We start from the raw sequence: 22,463 nt of genomic DNA, 5'->3' as shown, positions 1-22,463 counted from the left end.
GACATATTCCCTGCTGCGCCCAACCTACAACCCCCAAGCGCATTTCCATAAATATTGCCTACAGGGTACCTTCATAGCGCATGGGGTGGTTCCAGCGGCTTCAGTGCTGCCCAATTCCATATGAAGCAAGGTGGAATAATTCAGCAGCCTACTTGTTTCGCCTTAAATTGATTTATTTGATTGATTCTTGAGTTATGAAGAAATTGGTGTTTCATGTATGGGGGGCCTTCCTTAGCGGGAGGGGTCTGGAACCATCTTACCTTCCCTGGCCCCAAAAATTATTCAACTGTGAAACGTAGTGTAAGAATGGGGTGGCTCCAGCGGCTGGATAGGACAGTGCTGCCCATTATTCAACATATGAAGACTTTCGAGGTGGAATATATTGTTAACTAGCAGACCCGACGAACTTCGTTTCGCCTAAAATTGATTTATTTTCTGATTAGACCTCGAGTTATGAAGAAATTGGTGTTTCATTTGTATGGGAGCCTCCCTTTCCAAAGCGGGGAGGGGTCTCTGAAACCATCTTAAGAACCTTCCCCGGCCCCAAAAATCTCCACACATACAAATTTTCACGTCGATCGGTTCAGAAGTTTCTGAGTCTATAAGGCACAGACAGACAGAAATTCATTTTATGTGTATATAAGAAGAAGAAGAAGATATAGCATTATACTACCAGAACCGACGAGCTTCGTGTCACCTGAAATTGATTAATTATATATTATTCACATCATTTAAAAGACGGTTAAGTATTCGAAATTTGCAAATTTGGATTCCATTTTTTAGATAAATTTTCGATTAAAGCAGAAATTTGTACTTCATTTGTATGGCAATCCCCATTCCAGGAGAGGAGGGGTCTAATACTATCATAAGAATCATCATCGTTCCCAAAAACCTCTACATACAAATGTTCATGCCGTTTCCTAGGACTATAAGGGCAGACAGACAAAAATCATCATTCTTATGTGTATAGATTTGCTTTTACGTAATTTATGTCGAGCGGTCGTGTCTTGTACACAACCACCATGACTTTTTATGAAACTAATATATCATGTAAGGACCCTGCAAAGAGCAAGTTGCATATTTGAAACTGGTTGATAGACTTCCTTGCTTACGACTCTAAGGCATTACAAAAGACAAAAAGATGTAAAATCTTGGCAGCGGGACAAAAGCATATAAGTTCCTTTTCCAAAATGGCCAACATTATTTGAATAGGTTGAAAATGGTAAAGTTAAGTTATGAAAATGTCAATATCTGGGTAAACGGGTGCCCACGGTATTTTCCACTATATGTTTGAATTTGAAATACAAGATATCTATAGAGATTTTAAATGTTGATGACAAAATTGTCACATGCACATGCGGACGCGACACCACTGGCTAAAAAGATCTAGTGATTTCGTATGAGTTGAAATCATGGGCTCTTCAGTAGCCTTACGAGTAAAGGCGTAGGATTGCCAATCCGGAGATGGCGAGTTCGATTCTCGGTCCGGTCTAGGATGATTCTCAGCTGATGACTCGACGGATGATTCTCGACTGATTGGACATAATGTATCCATTGTACTTGCCACACAAGATTAGGGTGACCATATGGTATCCTAAAGAAGGACATGTCCTCCTTTTGGATTACTATATAAACAGCCCTGTTTGTCTGTCCGGTGACTAGCCAACCAGACGCAGCACGCGGGGAAATTTCACAAAAATAAAATATTTGACACTTCAATTTATTTTTACTATAAGATGCAGAAAACAAAACCAGTGACAACCTTAGACAACCAGAGACAGCATTTGATGAAAAAAATCACAGACAACAGACGTTAAAATTTTTTTTTTTTTAATGCATGAATTAATGAACCGTTCATATCGAAAAAAAAAACCTTGCCACGGGCCTTTCTTCCGCCACAAATAAAACAGTTTTTTGATAAAATAGTTTCATGGATATTTTTTTTTGAAGACATTTTATTTTAATAAACAGTACTACAACAGCTTACCTTTCGAAAATAAAAAGTTGGGCACCATTGCGTTTTTTCCCTTTCTAATATCAAATAAAATTTTACGAGAAAATCAATGTAAACCTCAAAAATTACGTGCATGAGTTACTGTAATAGGTGCCGAAGATAATAGAAGAATCGAAATTGGGAAAAATGGATTAGGAATAAAAAATGCCCCCTCAATACTTTCTACAAGTAAACAACCAACCATCGAATTGCCTTTTGCGTTCATATCAACCGTACAGTTCTTGAATATATGAGGTGACGAGCAATCGCCATGATATGTCTAAAATGGAATAGAAATCTGAACTAATCTGAATAGTTTTGAGTTTCTTCAGTCTAATTCTTAACAGTTTTGAATATCTCCAGTTGAGAACTCTGTAGACAGGTAATACAGTTAAAAAAAATCCCCATATCTAGTGATCGATCCTTATGGAACCAAAAAATAGGTCAGTTATCTATTGTTAAATATACAGAACTGTATGCGATAATTCTTGTACAAATTCTGTGGAATATCGTTAAAAAGGCTAGCATAAGAATTTTCAACATTTGTTCACTGTTGATTCGAAATCTCCCATTATAAAAATGGCACTTGCAGTTTATAACTGGAAGTGCTTAATAAAGACTATCAAAAGAGTCGGAAATGTTCCATCTGAAGATGTAATGTTAAAAAATTAGCAGGAGTCGTATTTGCCTCGATTTACAAACACTTCTTCCAAGAAACTTTGGTTTTCAAAATTCTAACAAATATAATATTCTCAATCACATTAAAATCTTAAAATCGATCGATGTTTTTTATGTCCCTCTGTGTCCCAAATGTGTTTGAACAGCGTAAAACAACCATATTCCATAACTGAGCGAATAGTTGTTTTATAAAGTGTTATTCAATCAGAGGGATGAGTACCCCACCAAGTGCCAGTGATCGTTCAAAGAAAATTAATTCGCTTCAAACGAGTTGTTTAAATATATTTAATATGGTCATTCCACGTCATTTTTTATCAAACCAATTACATACACCCAGTTCTTTTTTTACACGGGTGGGTTTTAGTCGGTTATGACCGTTAGCCTTGATAAATCTATGAATTAACCCCATGAAAAAAATCACAAAAAAATCAAAGAAAATTCAGGTGGTATTGAAAAAACTGTGAAAAATCAGGTTAACCGGGAAATTAAAGAATACCAACCGTGTAAAAAAATATTGGGTGTACAAAGTTAAACCGTCTAAGACGAATTAAGTACTGTCCATTTAATTCCACTAGTTAATTTTCGTTATCTTTGCAGATACGTATTTCGACCACAACTGTGTGGTCGTCTTCAGTGTCTTGTACTTGACTCGACTTGAAGAAAACAATCGCAACTTATACTATTTATACTACGCTAGGTACCTAATCTAATCTTATTTGCTGCTTTTATTTACCTATACAGTAAATTACTTATTGTTTAGGTAGAAACTTGAAGAGCCAAGAGCTGCCATTTCCCTGATCCTTATTCAACAGCGCTGTTTGTACCTGTCGGTGGATTTCCAAACTGTCGCTACATCGAGTTTCCATGGGGAAGAGACATTTCTTAAGATTTTAATATTTGATGCCGTAATTGGGTGATTTTCCTTATACAATATGCTCTGCTACCTTAGGATCTAAATTCGTAATGTAATCCCTTTATCGTTTTCTCTTTTCGCCTTTACTTCACTTCCGCCATATGTTCCTTGAACCTTATATCTAATGATCTTTTGTTTGGTTCACATAGATTTTTCACATTGGGAACAACTTATCTTATAAACGCCTGCCTTATTCAAACATTTCTACTTTATCCTTCGTTGAACCCAATAGAGACTTGAGTTGGTTGTTCTACTGGAGAATACTAGATCGATGCCGAATTTCCTTAGTCGATGGCGTAGCTGGTTGGTGATGTGTTTTATCATATGGGACCGAAACTCTTTTCAGCGGCTCCTCTATCGGTGTCAGCGTTGAAGCGTCCATTTCGTCGTAGGGTCCTTTCCTTCTTGTTGATGATCGCTCGTGCTAGTCCTCTCCCTGGTATCCGCTGATCTTCGCTGTTTCCAAGATGTATTGTAGTTCCTTCGTTTTTCTCCTTCTTCGCTCAGGGGTATCGTCTGCATCCTGTGGATCATGTGATGAAATGCTGCCATTTTATGTTGGTACGAATGGTTCGGATGTATGGGATGACTCTCATGGTGTTCGTGGGCTTCCTGTAGATTTCGAGGCTCAACGTTGTATTTGCTTCCCTGATGACTAGTAGATCCAAGAAAGGTGGTTTACCTTCTTTTCCTCTTCGAAAGAAAAATTTGATGTCCTTATGCACGTTGTTTATCGCTTCCAAAATCCTGGGTAGATCCTTTCGGTTGATGCTGAAAATGTCGTCGACGTATCTCCACCACTTCTGGGGTAGTACTCCTTGTTCTTGTAGGTTGTTCTCCAGATTCGCCATGAGCAGTTCGCACAAAAACGGTGATAGCGGATTTCCCATCGGTGCTCCTTTCGTCTGTTTGTAGTAGTTGCCACGAAATGTGAAGTAGTTCTCCGTCATGCATAGCCTTGCCGGATTTAGGGGTACATTTTCACCTTTTCCTCGCCATGTTGTTTCCGTCCTTTGTGTTAGCAGCCAATCCTCTAGAAGATTCAGAGCATCTTTCACTGGAACGCTAGGGAACAATGCCGCTACGTCGAATGATACCATTATGTCCTCTTCTTCGATGTGTCCTGATTCCAACAGCTTCTGGGCGAACTCCTGGGTGTTGATGACTGACCTGCTGGGGAATGGTTTCGGCATACTTTGGAACTCCTGTACCAACCATTTGGCTATGTTTTTGGGTAGGGGAACCACTGATGAAACTATCTCTCGCATCTCCTTGCCGGGTTTATGGATTTTTGGTAGTCCTTTAATCCTAGGTAGAACCGGGTTTACTGTCTTCACTCAGGCTTCTCCGATGATCGCCTTACACTCCTTTATTGTTTTGGTCCGTGAGTCGTATTAATGCTGGTAGCGGATCCACTCTCAAAATGTCTATAAGGTCCTCCGTTGATTTTCGTCGTCATCTGTTCGTCGTAGTCCTCTTTATCCATTACCACTACTGCGTTTCCCTTATCGGCTTTTACGTAGTATACTGGTTTTTCCTTAAGCTCCTTTAGAATCCTCCTTTCGTCATGGTTCGTTGTCCCGTGCCGTCCTTCTTTGATGGCGTCTGCCACGATGTTCCTCGCTGTATTTTGATCCTGTTGCTCGAGTGCTACAATATGCATTTGAAGTTAGCGAAGGATAACCCGGAATCATTCGACCTGTTTTTGAAGAAGGTAAAGAGGGCAGAAGAATGTGAATCAGACCGGAAGCGGAGACTGCACAGGAAAAAACTGAACAAATTGCGAGTGAAATCAGCAGAGGAAATCCGTACTGACAAACCCACCGTACAGATCATCGAAGGATTCGTCGTGAACCGTTCGACACAGCAGTTTACGGAGGAACAACTAGCTCACCTCAACAAGGGACTGGGGGTATGCGATCACAGAAATCAGACGTGGAACAGATCATCGTGGACATGGAGACAGCGATTTCCCGAAACATCGAGCAACAGGATCAAAATACAGCGAGGAACATCGTGGCAGACGCCATCAAAGAAGGACGGCACGGGACAACGAACCATGACGAAAGGAGGATTCTAAAGGAGCTTAAGGAAAACCAGTATACTATGTAAAGCCGATAAGGGAAACGCAGTAGTGGTAATGGATAAAGAGGACTACGACGAACAGATGACGACGAAAATCATCAACGGAGGACCTTATAGACATTTGAGAGTGGATCCGCTACCAGCATTAATACGACTCACGGACAAAACAATAAAGGAGGTAAGGCGATCATCGGAGAAGCCCGAGTGAAGACAGTAAACCCGGTTCTACCTAGGATTAAAGGACTACCAAAAATCCATAAACCCGGCAAGGAGATGCGAGAGATAGTTTCATCAGTGGGTTCCCCTACCCAAAACATAGCCAAATGGTTGGTACAGGAGTTCCAAAAGTATGCCGAAACCATTCCCCAGCAGGTCAGTCATCAACACCCAGGAGTTCGCCCAGAAGCTGTTGAATCAGGACACATCGAAGAAGAGGACATAATGGTATCATTCGACGTAGCAGCATTGTTCTCAGCGTTCCAGTGAAAGATGCTCTGAATCTTCTAGAGGATTGGCTGCTAACACAAAGGACGGAAACAACATGGCGAGGAAAGGTGAAGATGTACCTAAATCTGGCAAGGCTATGCATGACGGAGAACTACTTCACATTTCGTGACAACTACTACAAACAGACGAAAGGAGCACCGATGGGAAATCCGCTATCACCGTTTTTGTGCGAACTGTTCATGGCGAATCTGGAGAACAACCTACAAGAACAAGGAATACTACCCCAGAAGTGGTGGAGATACGTCGACGACATTTTCAGCATCATCAACCGAAAGGATCTACCCAGGATTTTGGAAGGATAAACAACGTGCATAAGGACATCAAATTTACTTTCGAAGAGGAAAAGAAGGTAAACTACCTTTCTTGGATCTACTAGTCATCAGGGATCCAAATTCAACGTTGAGCCGCGAAATCTACAGGAAGCCCACGAACACCATGAGAGTCATCCCATATACATCGAAACCATTCGTACCAACATAAAATGGCAGCATTTCATCACATGATCCACAGGATGCAGACGATACCCCTGAGCGAAGAAGGAAAAACGAAGGAACTACAATACATCTTGGAAACAGCGAAGATCAACGGATACCAGGAGAGGACTATACGAGCGATCATCAACAAGAAGGAAAGGACCCTACGACGAAATGGACATACAACGCTGACACCGATAGAGGAGCCGCTGAAAAGAGTTTCGGTCCCATATGATAAACACATCACCAACCAGCTACGCCATCGACTAAGGAAATTCGGCATCGATCTAGTATTCTCCAGTAGAAGCAACCAACTCAAGTCTCTATTGGGTTCAACGAAGGATAAAGTAGAAATGTTGAATAAGGCAGGCGTTTATAAGATAAGTTGTTCCCAATGTGAAAAAATCTATGTAGGCCAAACAAAAAAAATCATTAGATATAAGGTTCAAGGAACATATGGCGGAAGTGAGTAAGGCGAAAAGAGAAAACGATAAGGGATTACATTACGAATTTAGATCTAAGGTAGCAGAGCATGTGTATAAGGAAAATCACCCAATTACGGCATCAAATATTAAAATCTTAAGAAATGTCTCTTCCCCATGGAAACTCGATGTAGCTGAGAGTTTGGAAATCCACCGACAGGTACAAACAGCGCTGTTGAATAAGGATCAGGGAAATGGCAGCTCTTGGCTCTTCAAGTTTCTACCTAAACAATAAAGTAATTTACTGTATAGGTAAATAAAGTAGTAGATTAGATTAGGTACCTAGCGTAGTATAAATAGTGTAAGTTGCGATTGTTTTCTTCAAGTCGAGTCAAGTACAAGACACTGAAGACGACCACACAGTTGTGGTCGAAATACGTATCTGCAAAGATAACGAAAATTAACTAGTGGAATTAAATGGACAGTACTTAATTCGTCTTAGACGGTTTAATACATTCCACTAAAAGAGCTTAATATATTTTTCTGTACAAAGTTATTTATAAATCAAAACTTGTTATATTTCGTGACCATTTAAATATAACTGAATATTAATTGAATAATGTTTACGAAAAAACAAAATAAATTTGTTAAGAAAATTATGTTGACATTTTTAGTGCAATGTCTTCACTTGTCATAAGACGAGTTTATACAATCCAATTTAATTCCACCACTGATGACGACCTTACTGTTGATGTCGAAATACGTATCTGGTGCGTAATACGTACGTGGTGGAATTAAATGGGATTGTACAAACTCGTCTTATGACAAGGGAAAATAAATTTGGTTTTCTCTATAGAAAATTTAAAAACCATATAATTTTATTGCTTGACGTTAAACGCTACTTATTAGCTCTCTATTAAATTATGCCAATACAAATATGTGTAGAAATTTTTCATTTGCTGATTCATATGCATCTCTGCTAACTTGCATATACATTCTACAAATTCCCTAATAATGCATCACTTGTGTCAATATTTGGCATTCCTATCGGTTGGAAATGTAAACGGCCTTCAGTTAGCGTCGCCGCAATTTCATTTTTATCACCCGGCCCGAGTCTGAACTGAAAGTCAGCTGAATGAAGCAAAACAAACCCAACTAAAGAAACATCTGAATCAACTGGTTGTTTATCACCAAAACCGGGCCATTGGCCATGAACGGACATCGTTCAGTTCAGTCGGCGACATCGGGTCTGGTGTTTAAGTTTTACAGATTTAACATGCGCGCTGCATCATAATCGAATCGTGGGAAATTGGCGTTCGTTGTTGTGTCCAAATATGTGCCCATCCTTTCCCGAACTCACTCACCCTCCAGCAGCCGTTTCTACTTTTATCTTGATTCTGCATATTTACGAAATGATTGAATATGTTTCGCTTTATGGCGCTGAAATGACAATAATGTTCGGAATATGAGTCATGTTCGGGATTTTAATGAATGCGGTACCGGTACATGAGCAAAGAGTGCTGCTATGTGATTCACCTAAACAAACAAATTTTCACAGGAAATAAACAAATGTAGCCTTCAAAGGTCAAAAATCGCGTCAACCATTTTGTGGTGGTCGTTGGGCTCTTGAAAACATTGATGCATAGTTATTTACTAAAGATCGAAGAATCCTCTGAATTTCTACGATTACCATGGGATGCACTTTTTACACGTTTTTACATCAAGTGGCACGTTCTTTTAAATATGTTTTGACCACCGGAAATTTCCAATACGGACACAATCTAAATAGCACAACCCCGCCATCATAAGTGCAAATTATGCTTGTTGTCGCCGATTGTGACCCCCGATGAACAGGTCCAATTTACGTCACAGATGCCCACGCAGTCACATAAATTGTATTGTCGGCCTGTGATTCAGCACAAATTTCATATTTTCGTGTTTTCGCCAATCCCCGCCATTTATCTAGTTCGGCAAATAAACAAGATGGGAAGTGCTTCAACTTTTCGAGGCTACTTTACGGTTTGCCATAAATCCTTGGTTATTAAAACGCAACGCATGCTGTAGAATTCCAAATGGATGAAGATTTAACCGAGAAACTGATGAGCAGCTCTTTAATTCATAATTCATCAGTTCCTTGTCCGGTGCATTGCACAATGGGCACTTGAAAATAATTTAAATATTGTTCGGCGGGGTGCCGCTGCAGCAGCTGCAAGAATAGTGCATCGTCCAGGAGGATGATTGCGGTAATCGGCACGCTGGCGACATCAGTGACAGCAAAGAAGATTGCAATTATTCCAGCCAGTCCGGCAGAGTCGTTGGGCGCATCGCGGATTGACGTCATACGTTCATGTTTGATTCATTGCCCAGGCCGGACGGTGCGTTTGATGAGTCTATTGGAAATCATATAAATTGCTTCATTTCCCTTTGACAAGCAGTCCTATAGGCAGGTGAGAGGCTGTTCAATGCCGGTATTGAAGCTAATATTTCCTGGTATCGAAGCGCTATTTAGGGTTTACTCATCTTGTTTATTAATTTTGCATAGCAATGCAATGGACATTCCTGATAGGTAGCTCGAAATGCAAATTTAAAAGCCTTCCGATTGGGAGTAATCGAATTGCGATTATGGAAAAGAGGTGAACATGTCAATACCGAATAATTGCTTATGGTATTCTTAATCGGGTATACCCCGTTAGGCATGAAATGCACCCAATCTTACGAAGCAATATTTTTTTCATTTGGCGCTACAGTGACCGGCATAATAAAAAGCCCACTAGCCGTTTTTCATACAAAATGGTCAACTTTTGAGATCTAGATCTCGATTGCGTGTGAACCAATTTTGCTGAAAATTTGACCAGTGCTCAGAATTTTACCACACCTGAGTTCCGACCATATTGATTCATAGGGTATAAAATTATTGCGGTAATACCAAAATGAATTTTTTTGCAAAAATTTATTTTTTAAATATCTTGAATTCTATAGGTTGCAAACTGATGACTTATTCAGTAAAAAACGCGTATTTTGGCAATACAAAAAAGTTTGCGAAATATACTTGTACACTAAGAGTTGTAGTTTTCAAGATATTATAAAATAAATTTTTTGCCAAAAAAATCGCTTTGGTATTACGCGAAAATCTTTTACCCTATGAATCAATATAGTCGAAACGAAACGAAAAATTTTCAGCAAAATTGGTTCACACGCAATCGAGATCTAGATCTCCAAAGTTGACCATTTTGTATGAGAAACAGCAAGTGGGCTTTTTATTATGCAGGTCACTGTAGGTAGTGGAACTGCTCCGTTTTCCATCTCCCTGCTTGCTTTTCTTCATTTTAAGGTGATTGTGGAAGGCATACACAGAACGTAATATTTTCTCCCTAATGCTTAACCTTCTTCGGATATTAGAAAAAACTTACGAATAAGATGTTGGGGTCATATTGACCCAGAAATGTAAATGCTTATAAAACAGTCAAATTATAACCGAATTACAAAGTTTATATACCGTTCGAAAGATAAACTCATCAATTTTGTGGCTATGTGGTGATATGCTGGTTCTGGAAACAATGGCCACCGGGAAACGACTTCCACGGGGACCTTGTCGGTCATATAAGGGGAGCATAACAATCGCTCCATATATGCCTTTCAATCGCTAATTCTTCATAGATTCTCTTAAAATGGTAATGTATGGTCCATGAGAGGACATCCGATGAAAGTGGCCACTCCTGGTACATGCAAAGTGCCCCCGGGGAACCCGCAGGAGGGGACATTTCCGTTTTAGCACCAAAATATGCCGTGCGGCGGCTCTTTCGTCATGATTTTCCACCAAACAGATGGTTATGCGCTTGAAATCGATAAGTGACCACATTGGCCCCTCCTGGTGCATGCAAGGTGCCCCCGGGGAACCCGCAGGAAGGGACATTTCCGTTTGAGCACCAAAATATGCCGTGCGGCAGCCCTGTCGTCATGAGTTTCCACAAAATAGATGATAATGCGCTCTAAATCGATAAGTGACCACATTGGCCACTCTTGGAGCCTATGAGGAGCCCCCGGGGAACCCGTTAAAGGGGACATTTCCGTTTTAACAACAAAATATGTCGTGCGACAGCTCTTTCGTCATGATTTTCCACAAAATAGATGATTATGTGCTCGAAATCGATAATTGACTACATTGGCCACTCTTGGAACCTATGAGGTGCCCTTGGGTAACCCGTAGAAAGGAATATTTCCGTTTAAACTCCAAAATATGCCGTGCGGTGGCTCATTCGTCATGATTTTCCACAAAATAGATGAGAATGCGCTCGAAATCGCTAAGTAACCACATTGGCCACTCTTGGAGCCTATGAGGTGCCCTCGGGGAACCCGTAAAAGGGGACATTTCCGTTTTAACACCAAAATATGCCGTGTGGCGGCTCTTTTATCATGATTTTCCACCAAACAGATGGTCATGCGCTTGAAATCGATAAATGATCACATTGGCCACTCCTTGTATATGCAAGGTGCCCCCGGGGAACCCGTAGGAGAGGACAATTCCGTTCTGGCACCAAAATGTGCGGTGCTGCGGCTCTTTCGTCATGATTTTCCACAAAATAGATGATTATGCGCTCGAAATCGATAAGTGACCACATTGGCCACTCTTGAAGCCTATGAGGTGTCCTCGGGGAATTCGTAGAAAGGAATATTTCCGTTTAAACTCCAAAATATGCCGTGCGGTGGCTCATTCGTCATGATTTTCCACAAAATAGATGATAATGCGTTCGAAATCGCAAAGTGACCACATTGGCCACTCTTGGAGCCTATGAGGTGCCCTTGGGGAACCCGTAGGAAGGGACATTTCCGTTTGACACCGAAATATGTCGTGCGGCGGCTCTTTCGTCATGATTTTCCACAAAATAGATGATTATGCGCTTCAAATCGATAAGTGACCACATTGGCAACGCCTGGGACCTATGAGAGGCCCCCAGGGAACCCGTCCAATGGGATATTTCCGTTTTAACACCGAAATATGCCGAGCGGCGACTCTTTCGGTATATTTTCCCACCAAAGAGATGGTTATTTGCTCGAAATAAATAAGTGACCACATTGGCCACTCTTGAACCTATGAGGTGCCCTTGGGGAACCCGTAGAAAGGGACATTTCCGTTTGACACTGGAATATGCCGTGCGGCGACTCTTGCGGTGTGTTTTCTCATCAAAGAGATGGTTATTCAGCTCAAAAACGATAAGTGACCACATTGCCTACTCTTGGAGCCTATGTGGTGCCCTCGGGGCATCCGTAAAAGAGGACATTTCCGTTTTAACACCAACATATGTCGTGCGGCAGCTCTTTCGTCATGATTTTCCACAAAATAGATAATTATGCAAGTGAAATCGATAAGTGACCACATTGGCCACTCTTGGAACCTTACAGGGGCCCCCAGGAACCCGCCGGAGGGGACATTTCCGTTTTAGCACCAAAATATGCCGTGCGGCGACTCTTTTGGTGTGTTTTCCTACCAATGAGATGGTTATTCAGCTCGAAATCGATAATTGACCACATTGGCCACTCTTGGAACCTATGAGGTGCCCCCGGGGAACCCGTAGAAAGGGACATTTCCGTATTAGCACCAAAATATGCCGTGCGGCGGCTCTTTCGTCATAATTTTCCACACAATAGATTATTATGCGCTTGAAATCGATAAGTGACCACATTAGCCACTCTTGGAACCAATTAAACGCCCACGGAGAACCCGTAGATGGTGACATTTCCGTTTTTATACCGATTCATTTCGGTAGTGACCACATTTTCCATTTTGGAACCTATGAAGTACCGTCGTGGAGCTCATAGGAGAGGACATTTCCGTGCTTACTCTTACTTAAGGCCGATGGCCACGTAGCGTGTTTTCAAGCTGCGTGCACGCCGCGTCCACGCAAGGTACCCGGCATCAAATGTAGTCGTGCATACGTTTACGTGCAAGCAGCGTGAAAATACTTTACGTGGACATCGGCCCTTAAAGACATGCCGTGCAGCGGCTCTTTCACTATAATTTTCCATCAAATAGTTGGTTATGCTCTTGAAATCTAATATAAACCTGGGGGAACCCCAGACCCAGTTTCGGTAATTGTGGAGTGCCGTGAAGAATCCATTGAAAGTGTCTGTGCACACAAAATCTCACTCACTTTTTAGGAACTTTTCCTCAACCGAATTACTCGCAGTAAATAGCATTCGACGAAAATTTTACCCTATTGTTTCCTATTGAAAATTGGCCAGATCGGACTATGGGCTCCGAAGTTATGGCCAAAATACTAATATCAGCAGCTGCATGGGAAAATTACTTTTCTGGCACTTATGCTCAAAATTTTAGAATGCAAATAAACAAATATGAAAAATAAGAACTATCTACCTATTACTGCTATATTAGACTTTTCTTATATATTTCTCAACCCTTTTGAACGAGCGATAAAGGCACCATCACCACTAGGTAGTTTAATCTTGTTTTTTTTTCTATCAAATAGGTCATTCATTCTGAACATAATATCTAAAACCTACAAGGTACCCGCAGGAGTCTCGCAGAAGGAGAGATTTTTTTATATCAAAATGTTGCGTTTTCATATCATTGTCCACGGTGATCGGTGAAAACCTCAAACTTCTATGAGTCGATATTGAAGGGACCATCGACTAATGGTAATATCTAGATGCGGAATAGAAAATCCTTATAGAGCTGTTCGAAGGAATCATCACAGTAGCCCAGAAACTATTTTTTTAATTTGACTCAGTACTCAATTTCAAATGAAGAACAATTTCAAGCGCATAACCAACTTTTTGAAGACTTGTGGAAGATACAGCTGCCGCAAGCGGCCAGTACATTTGATATAACCATGAAAATGTCCTCTCCTACGGGTTCGCAGGGCATCTCAAAGATTCCAAGAGTAGACAATATCACTAATCAACTCAAAGCACATGACCAATGATAAAAAATAACAAAGAGCCACCGCACGGCATATTTTGGTGTCAAAATGGAAATGTACTCTTCTACGGGCTCCCGGGGGCACCTCATAGGTTCTAAAGGTGGAAAATATGTCAATAATCGATTTCGAGGGCACCTATTTGGACGAAAATCACGACGAAAGAGCCGCCGCATGACATATGTTGGTGTAAAAATGGAAATGTGTTCTCCGTGTTCTCCGAGGAAGCCTCATAGGTTTCAAATGTAGCCAATGTGGTCACTTATCGATTTCGAGCGCGCGTCCATCTGTTTGATGAGAAAACACCAAAAGAGCCGCCGCACGGCTTATATTGATGTAAAAATGCAAATGTCCCCTTCTACGAATTCCCTGGGGACCCTCATAGGTTCCAGGCGTTTCCAATGTGGTCACTTATCGATTTCAAGAGCATAATCACCTTTTTTTTGTGGAAAATCATGACGAAAGAGACGCTGCACGGCATATTTTGGTGCTAAAACGGAAATGTCTCCTTCTGCGGGTTCCCCGGGGTACCTTGTATGTACCAGGAGTGGCCAATGTGGTCTTTTATCGATTTCAAGCGCATTCTCATCTATTTTGTGGCAAATCATGACGACAGAGCCGCCGCACGGTATATTTTGGTGCTAAAACGGAAATTTCCCCTCCTGTGGATTCCCCGGGGGCACCTTGCATGTACCAGGAGTGGCCAATGTGATCACTTATCGATTTCAACCGCATAACCATTTGTTTCGTGGAAAATCATGACAAAAGAGCCGCCGCACGGCATATTTTGGTGCTAAAACGGAAATGTTACCTCCTGCGGGTTCCCCGGGGCACCTTGTATGTACCAGGAGTGGCCAATGTGGTCATTTAGCGATTTCAAGCGCATAACCATCTGTTTGGTGGAAAATCATGACAAAAGAGCCGCCGCACGGCATATTTTGGTGTTAAAACGGAAATGTCCCCTCCTGCGGGTTCCCCGGGGCACCTTGTATGTACCAGGAGTGGCCAATGTGGTCACTTATCGATTTCAAGCGCATAACCATCTGTTTGGTGGAAAACCATGACAAAAGAGCCGCCGCACGGTATATTTTGGTGCTAAAACGGAAATGTCCCCTCCTGCGGGTTCCCCGGGGCACCTTGTATGTACCAGGAGTGGCCAATGTGGTCATTTAGCGATTTCAAGCGCATAACCATCTGTTTGGTGGAAAATCATGACAAAAGAGCCGCCGCACGGCATATTTTGGTGCTAAAACGGAAATGTCCCCTCCTGCGGGTTCCCCGGGGCACCTTGTATGTACCAGGAGTGGCCAATGTGGTCACTTATCGATTTCAAGCGCATAACCATCTGTTTGGTGGAAAACCATGACAAAAGAGCCGCCGCACGGTATATTTTGGTGCTAAAACGGAAATGTCCCCTCCTGCGGGTTCCCCGGGGCACCTTGTATGTACCAGGAGTGGCCAATGTGGTCATTTAGCGATTTCAAGCGCATAACCATCTGTTTGGTGGAAAACCATGACAAAAGAGCCGCCGCACGGCATATTTTGGTGCTAAAACGGAAATGTCCCCTCCTGCGGGTTCCCCGGGGCACCTTGTATGTACCAGGAGTGGCCAATGTGGTCATTTAGCGATTTCAAGCGCATAACCATCTGTTTGGTGGAAAACCATGACAAAAGAGCCGCCGCACGGTATATTTTGGTGCTAAAACGGAAATGTCCCCTCCTGCGGATTCTCCGGGGGCATCTTGCATGTACCAGGAGTGGCCAATGTGATCACTTATCGATTTCAAGCGCATAACCATCTGTTTGGTGGAAAATCATGACGAAAGAGCCGCCGCACGGCATATTTTGGTGCTAAAACGGAAATGTCCTCTCCTGCGGGTTCCCCGGGGGCACTTTGCATGTACCAGGAGTGGCCACTTTTGTCGGAAGCCCTCTCATGGACCATACATTACCGTTTTAAGAAAATATATGAAGAATTAGCGATCGAATGGCATATATGGAGCGATTTTTATGCTCCCCTAATATGACCGACAAGGTCCCCGTGGAAGTCGTTTCCCGGTGGCCATTGTTTCCAGAACCAGCATATCACCACATAGCCACAAAATTGATGAGTTTATCTTTCGAACGGTATATAAACTTTGTAATTCGGTTATAATTTGACTGTTTTATAAGCATTTACATTTCTGGGTCAATATGACCCTAACATCTTATTCGTAACTTTTTTTGTGGGGTCGTTCCTGTTGCACCTTAAAATACTTTTTTCATGTCAGATGCTTCATTTCCACAAAATATTAAAAGTCAAGAAATTTCAGAACGATCGGATTATCAGGTAAAAAGTTATTCTACTTTGAAGTTTCGTTTTGGGTCATATTGACCCCAACATCTTACTAAGGTTAACGGCCTTCTGACAGTTTCGTATATCCAAGCATGTTCTAAGCGGCCTCCGATATCTTGACATACCGTCGACACACCTAATGACAATGTTCTTTGATTAATCACTGAACTCTCGTAATTTCTGAATATTCCTTTTGTTGCAACAGCAGATATAATAATAAAGATAATATACAGAATAAAGATAAAAAAAAGTTTCCGGAATCTCAAAAGCATTATTTTCGAAATGTCTTCTAGACTCTTTTCACATAACATATAGGCATCTTTGCCGTGGAATGTGGTCCTTCCATGATTTTGAAATGCTAGCGAACCTAACGGAGGAAGTCAAGCTTTAGTGTACAAAGCGCATAAGACAGAGCAGCATCGCATGCTTTGCTGTCTCTTTCTGTCGCCTCGGATAGACGGAAGTGCCGTTCGACGATTGTTGATACACAAAGAGCCTACTTTGAAACTTGCAGTTTGTTCTATGATGTCTATCTGTTTTGTGCTCTTTTCCTTATTTCATAAGGATTTCTCCTTCGGAATCCCGAAAGGATTCCCTTCGGAATCCCGAAAGGATTCCCTTCGGAATCCGGAAAGGATTCCCTTCGGAATCCCGAAAGGATTCCCTTCGGAATCCGGAAAGGATTCCCTTCGGAATCCCGAAAGCATTCCCTTCGGAATCCGGAAAGGATTCCCTTCGGAATCCGGAAAGGATTCCCTTCGGAATCCGGAAAGGATTCCCTTCGAATCCGGAAAGGATTCCTTCGGAATCCGGAAAGGATTCCCTTCGGAATCCGGAAAGGATTCCCTTCGGAATCCGGAAAGGATTCCTTCGAATCCGGAAAGGATTCCTTCGGAATCCGGAAAGGATTCCCTTCGAATCCGGAAAGGATTCCTTCGGAATCCGGAAAGGATTCCTTCGGAATCCGGAAAGGATTCCTTCGGAATCGGAAAGGATTCCTTCGAATCCGGAAAGGATTCCTTCGGAATCCGGAAAGGATTCCTTCGAATCCGGAAAGGATTCCCTTCGAATCCGGAAAGGATTCCTTCGGAATCCGGAAAGGATTCCTTCGGAATCCGGAAAGGATTCCCTTCGGAATCGGAAAGGATTCCTTCGGAATCCGGAAAGGATTCCTTCGGAATCCGGAAAGGATTCCTTCGGAATCCGGAAAGGATTCCTTCGAATCGGAAAGGATTCCTTCGGAATCCGGAAAGGATTCCCTTCGAATCCGGAAAGGATTCCTTCGAATCCGGGAAGGATTCCTTCGGAATCCGGAAAGGATTCCCTTCGGAATCCGGAAAGGATTCCCTTCGGAATCCGGAAAGGATTCCCTTCGGAATCCGGAAAGGATTCCCTTCGGAATCCGGAAAGGATTCCCTTCGGAATCCGGAAAGGATTCCCTTCGGAATCCGGAAAGGATTCCCTCGAAAAAAGGTAATTCAATGTTAATTAAGTCCAAACAAACAATTCTTGTATGGCTTGAGCGAGGATGCGCGTGGTTTATGATCGTAACTTATATCCTAGCCAGGGTTTTGCGTCGAAAAGTGATGATGGTTTAAAATTGTAAATGTCTCCAGTTTCCATTATTTATCAGTATCAGTGCGCTACCCGTAATGCTGGGTAGATACCTCTTCGTGGTGTGTTACGGGGTAAGTTCTACCATGGTCACATTGCCAGCTACAGGCACATCCTGACCCAACGAATACCTTCCCAATATCCATCTCCGTGATACTTATTTCTTCTCTCCCTAGTAACGGTACAGACAAGCGTGACCAGGAATAGTAATTCTAATGCTTTTGTCATTTTTGTCACAGATTGAAATTAAGGATTACACCCACCTTGATTTCTGATAGCAATCTGAACAGAGATTTCAAAGGAAACATGAGTATCACTAGTTTCCAGTCCACGAAATATACCGGAGCAATGCCATGCTTTCGTGTTTTTATATATTCGTAAAATATTTATTTTCCATATTTTATTATACTTATTTTTCATATTTCATTATATTTATTTTTCATATTTTTACATTTTATTTTTTTTAATTTCTATATTTTTATAATTTCATAATTTACATTCTATTATTTTTGTGTCTTAAAATTTTCATATTATTATGTTATAATATTATCATAGTTTCATATTTCTTTAAATTGAACATTCCACTTTCAAATTTGATATTTTATGCTTTATATTTTTGTATTTTCATATTTATATAATTTCATGTTATTACACCTTCATATTATAATATTTTTATATTATCATATTTTCCTTACTCTTATATTTTTTTCTATTTTTATACTTATATACACATTATGATGCCTTGTTTTATGCTTTCACATTTTTTATACTTGTATATGTTCATATTTTTATACTTTTATATTTTCAAATATTTGTATTTTTTTCATATCATATTTTCATATTGTAGTTTGAAATATTTAATTTTCATATTTTAATTTTTTTGCCTTTCTTATATTTTCATACTTTCATGTTGTTATAATTTAATTAGCATATTTACATATTTCTATATTTTTATTATATTATTTTTTATACTTTCATATTTCCATCTTCTATATTTTTTTGTGTTTTAATATTTTTATATTATCTTATTTTCAGATCTTTATATTGTCATATTCTCAAAATTTAATACTTTAATATCACATTTTATATTTTAACATTTGCAATATTATCATATTCTCATGTATTTATGTACTCATATTTTTGTATCTTCATTTTTTATTTTCATGTTTTCATATTTTTTATATTTTCATATATTAATTGTTATTCTATTATTACACTATATTTTTATGTTTCTTATTTTCATATTTAAAAATCATATTTTTATGCTTTTATATATTTATATTATTGTATTATGTACCTTCACTCTGATTTAACATTTTCATAGCCCACTACAAAACATCCCAGGAAGGAAAGCTTCACAACCTGCCATGTAACCTTTACGTAGACGACTTCCTGGCACATAAACTGCTATCTGATATATAACATTCTAAATAATAAATAAATTCTTTACAATTTCCAGCTTCTTCTACAAGAGATGTACATCCCGAATCAACTTCGGCTCCTAGTTGACGTTGTACCCTACAAATATATATAAAATTTGGTATAATTTCTTATCATAATGTTATTCATTTCACTACATATTTATTTATATACAATTACCAAAATAAGAACTTAAAAAGAACGCGGTGCGTATGGTACGGTATGTCCACGCATCCTTCAACCCCTGTAGATTCGTGATATGTATCATGTTGAAGTGACTACTTGAACACGATACATCTCGAAGAATCATCTCTGCGACAAACACAACGCAGTGGGCCTGGCCGCTTTGAAGTTTATGTCATACCACTGGTATGCTGTGAGCCTCAATATTGTCAAGAAAAATTATTGTGCGTCATCTAGCTCAATAGTTTTCCAGGATGCTTTCTTTGTACTGGCTGCGTTTGTGTTCGATTAGATTAGATTAGATTAGATTTATCAGTATCAGTGCGCTACATACATCAGGCTACGGAATTTTGTTAACATCTGTACAAATCTCACACTTACCATAATAAGAGCGTACCTGTATTGATCGATTTTGCTGTGTCAATGTAGAGTCATGAAAGAAGAGTATCGCCATGTTAACGCGTATTTGTATGGACCTGACAGATGATACTGTTCCGATTTTGACACTTGACGACATTGTTATTACAGTCACTGTATGTCAATGTTTACTTTTTATCAATACAGCGGAGCAAAACATACGTCTTCGCGAATTTACAGCAGTTTATGCAAACCATAATAAAATTAGTATAAAGACGATCTTTGAAAATATAAAAAAAAACTTCATAATCATGTGCCAATATATTTTGTATGTGGGTATCACGATATGCAAATCATCTACGGTAAAATCAAACGATCATACACTTGTTCAGAGATCAATCCAGTTAGTTTGAACACTTTCATACTTTGATCTTGAACTGGGCTACAAATTAATTGTAGAACTATAAAATTTCAAATTAAGGCCGTCTCCATCCAAGTCAGAACATCACATATAACTTCGAAGCCGGAAATTCGCGATTCGCACGGTGATTGCCATGTGACCAGCAGCAGTGTCGTCTCATAACACCATGAAACACTGAACCTTGAATCGTTTAATACTTTCCACGGTGGATTCGGAATTAATGAGCTGTCACATGGCTGTTCGCGAGGTTTCAGATTTGCTACGGTTATTTTCCCCCGTTCTGGGGGGATGTCACGTCAATTCGGAATGGGGCAGTAGAGCCAGTTTGATCGGTTGGTCGTGATTATCCATCGTTTAGAAAGGGTTTGACAGGCTTTCCGGAGGAGGGTAATTCCCCGATTATCTAATCTAATAATAGCCACAAATGCCACCCTGGACGGGGTGGGGACGGCCGGCACGCGAATTCTAAGTCAGTCGGTGCAAGGAAAATGAAAGTTCCCTAGAACGGGAATCGGATTGATTAGTTGCTCGGAGGATAAGTCTGCGCTGTTGGGGTAAACACGGCGCAAGAAGAAGCAGGAAATGCCAGTCTCAGAATGTGTGCAGGAGTGATGAATGTGTCGCCAATCATCATCGTGCGGTGGCGTCGCAGCAGAAGTTACTGTTGTGGTGAATAAGTTTCCGCAATCGTATGAAATGACGACGTGAGACCATCACCCCTTTCGAATTCGAAATTGCTTCCTTCTCGGGCATGATGGTTTTCACACCAGCCGTGTGCCTGTCACCCGGTGGGTGCTTCCTTCTAGTTGTGGTCATCGTCGCACACTGTCGGACGCACGAACGAACGAACGAGCAAACTATTGACAGCTTAATAACGATAATGATGATTGTGCCTTATTGATTATGGTCGTTGCAACTCAGTTGACATTTCCACATTTTGAATACATTTAATTCGTAACAAATTTACTGAAATTGTTTTTCGTCATTCTATTATTTCTTTGCAGGTAAGTTGCGCACACAACAACGTAATTTTCTGGAATTACTTCGACGTAGTGGAGGCTACAATGCATGCTGCGGTAAGGCGCCCAAGATGATTATATGCCGACGGAGTCATAAACCGATGCACGCAAATGTGGTTTGAGTTATTAGATTCAGGTTTTGCGGCTCGTTTGAATAAGGCTGAGGAAAACATTTCGTTCTATTGGTGTATGCCCGAGTAAAAGATGATTTTCTAAACAATTTTCGTTTCCAAGAGTGCTTATTTATGTTTGTTTAGGCTTTTACAGTTAAGCTAATTCCGTTCGTGACTATTCACAAATAATCCTAAATCACGCTGATATTTGCTTTAAAATGTAAACAGAATGAATAGTAGTTTTTTTATGGAACTTTTCGGGGATTTTGTTGAATTCTTCATCATATTTATCATAATATAAGTTTCGGTTTGTTTTATTTCAATAATATGCAGGCTCCTAATCCAAGACTTTGCCAAGCAAAGCGTTCAGATGATTAAACGAAAATAATTTAATCTATATACATAAAAATGAATTTCTGTCTGTCTGAACCTTATACTCGGAAACTACTGAACCGATCGGCGTGAAAATTTGTATGCAGAGGTTTTTTGGGCCGGGGAAGGTAGTTCGAGACCCCTCTCCGCTTTGGAAAGGGGCGCTCCCATACAAATGAAACACTAATTCCTGCATAACCCGAGAACTAAGCAGAAAAATGCTTCATTCTACATTGTAATGGAGTAAGCAGATCTTTTCAAATTTTGAATAACATTAAGGTTCCGGTTAATACGTATTCATAAGTTTTATGCTAAGATAATCCTCTGGTAATATGTTCAGCTTATTTGGTAGAAATTCAGTATGCTTTAAATCGATTTTGTGTTTTTGACATGATTTTGCCCTTAACAGAATCGGCTATCCTAGACAAGTTTTTAGAACATTGTTGAATAGATTGAACCCGATGGAACAGATCTTCTATATGTTTTAGAAGATTTTTTTCGCGAGATAACCAAAAATTTACGTTTTTCATTGTTTTGTGACCTATGAAATCTACATCCAGATTTTTAATAACTTAAAGTTACGGGAAATTGCAGCGTACGATAAGTTTTAGTATATAGTTAATT

The 22,463-nt window shown here is 40.4% G+C and overlaps 1 protein-coding gene across 1 annotated transcript in view; it reads left to right on the top strand.

Annotated features, from left to right (window-relative positions):
* LOC134227522 (tyrosine-protein phosphatase corkscrew-like) overlaps positions 1 to 21,569 on the top strand; it is a 146,683-nt gene extending 125,114 nt beyond the window's left edge. The window contains exon 5 of the mRNA XM_062709078.1: positions 21,340 to 21,569. Coding sequence (XP_062565062.1) covers positions 21,340 to 21,343 — 4 coding nt within the window. The 3' untranslated portion in view covers positions 21,344 to 21,569. The remainder of the gene's footprint in view (positions 1 to 21,339) is intronic.
* The last annotated feature ends 894 nt before the right edge of the window (positions 21,570 to 22,463 follow it).

The sequence above is a fragment of the Armigeres subalbatus genome, chromosome 3, assembly GCF_024139115.2.
Source record: "Armigeres subalbatus isolate Guangzhou_Male chromosome 3, GZ_Asu_2, whole genome shotgun sequence".
Lineage (NCBI taxonomy): Eukaryota > Metazoa > Arthropoda > Insecta > Diptera > Culicidae > Armigeres > Armigeres subalbatus.
The sequence above is the reverse complement of the archived record's forward strand: the minus strand, read 5'-3'. Positions and strand labels throughout refer to the sequence as shown.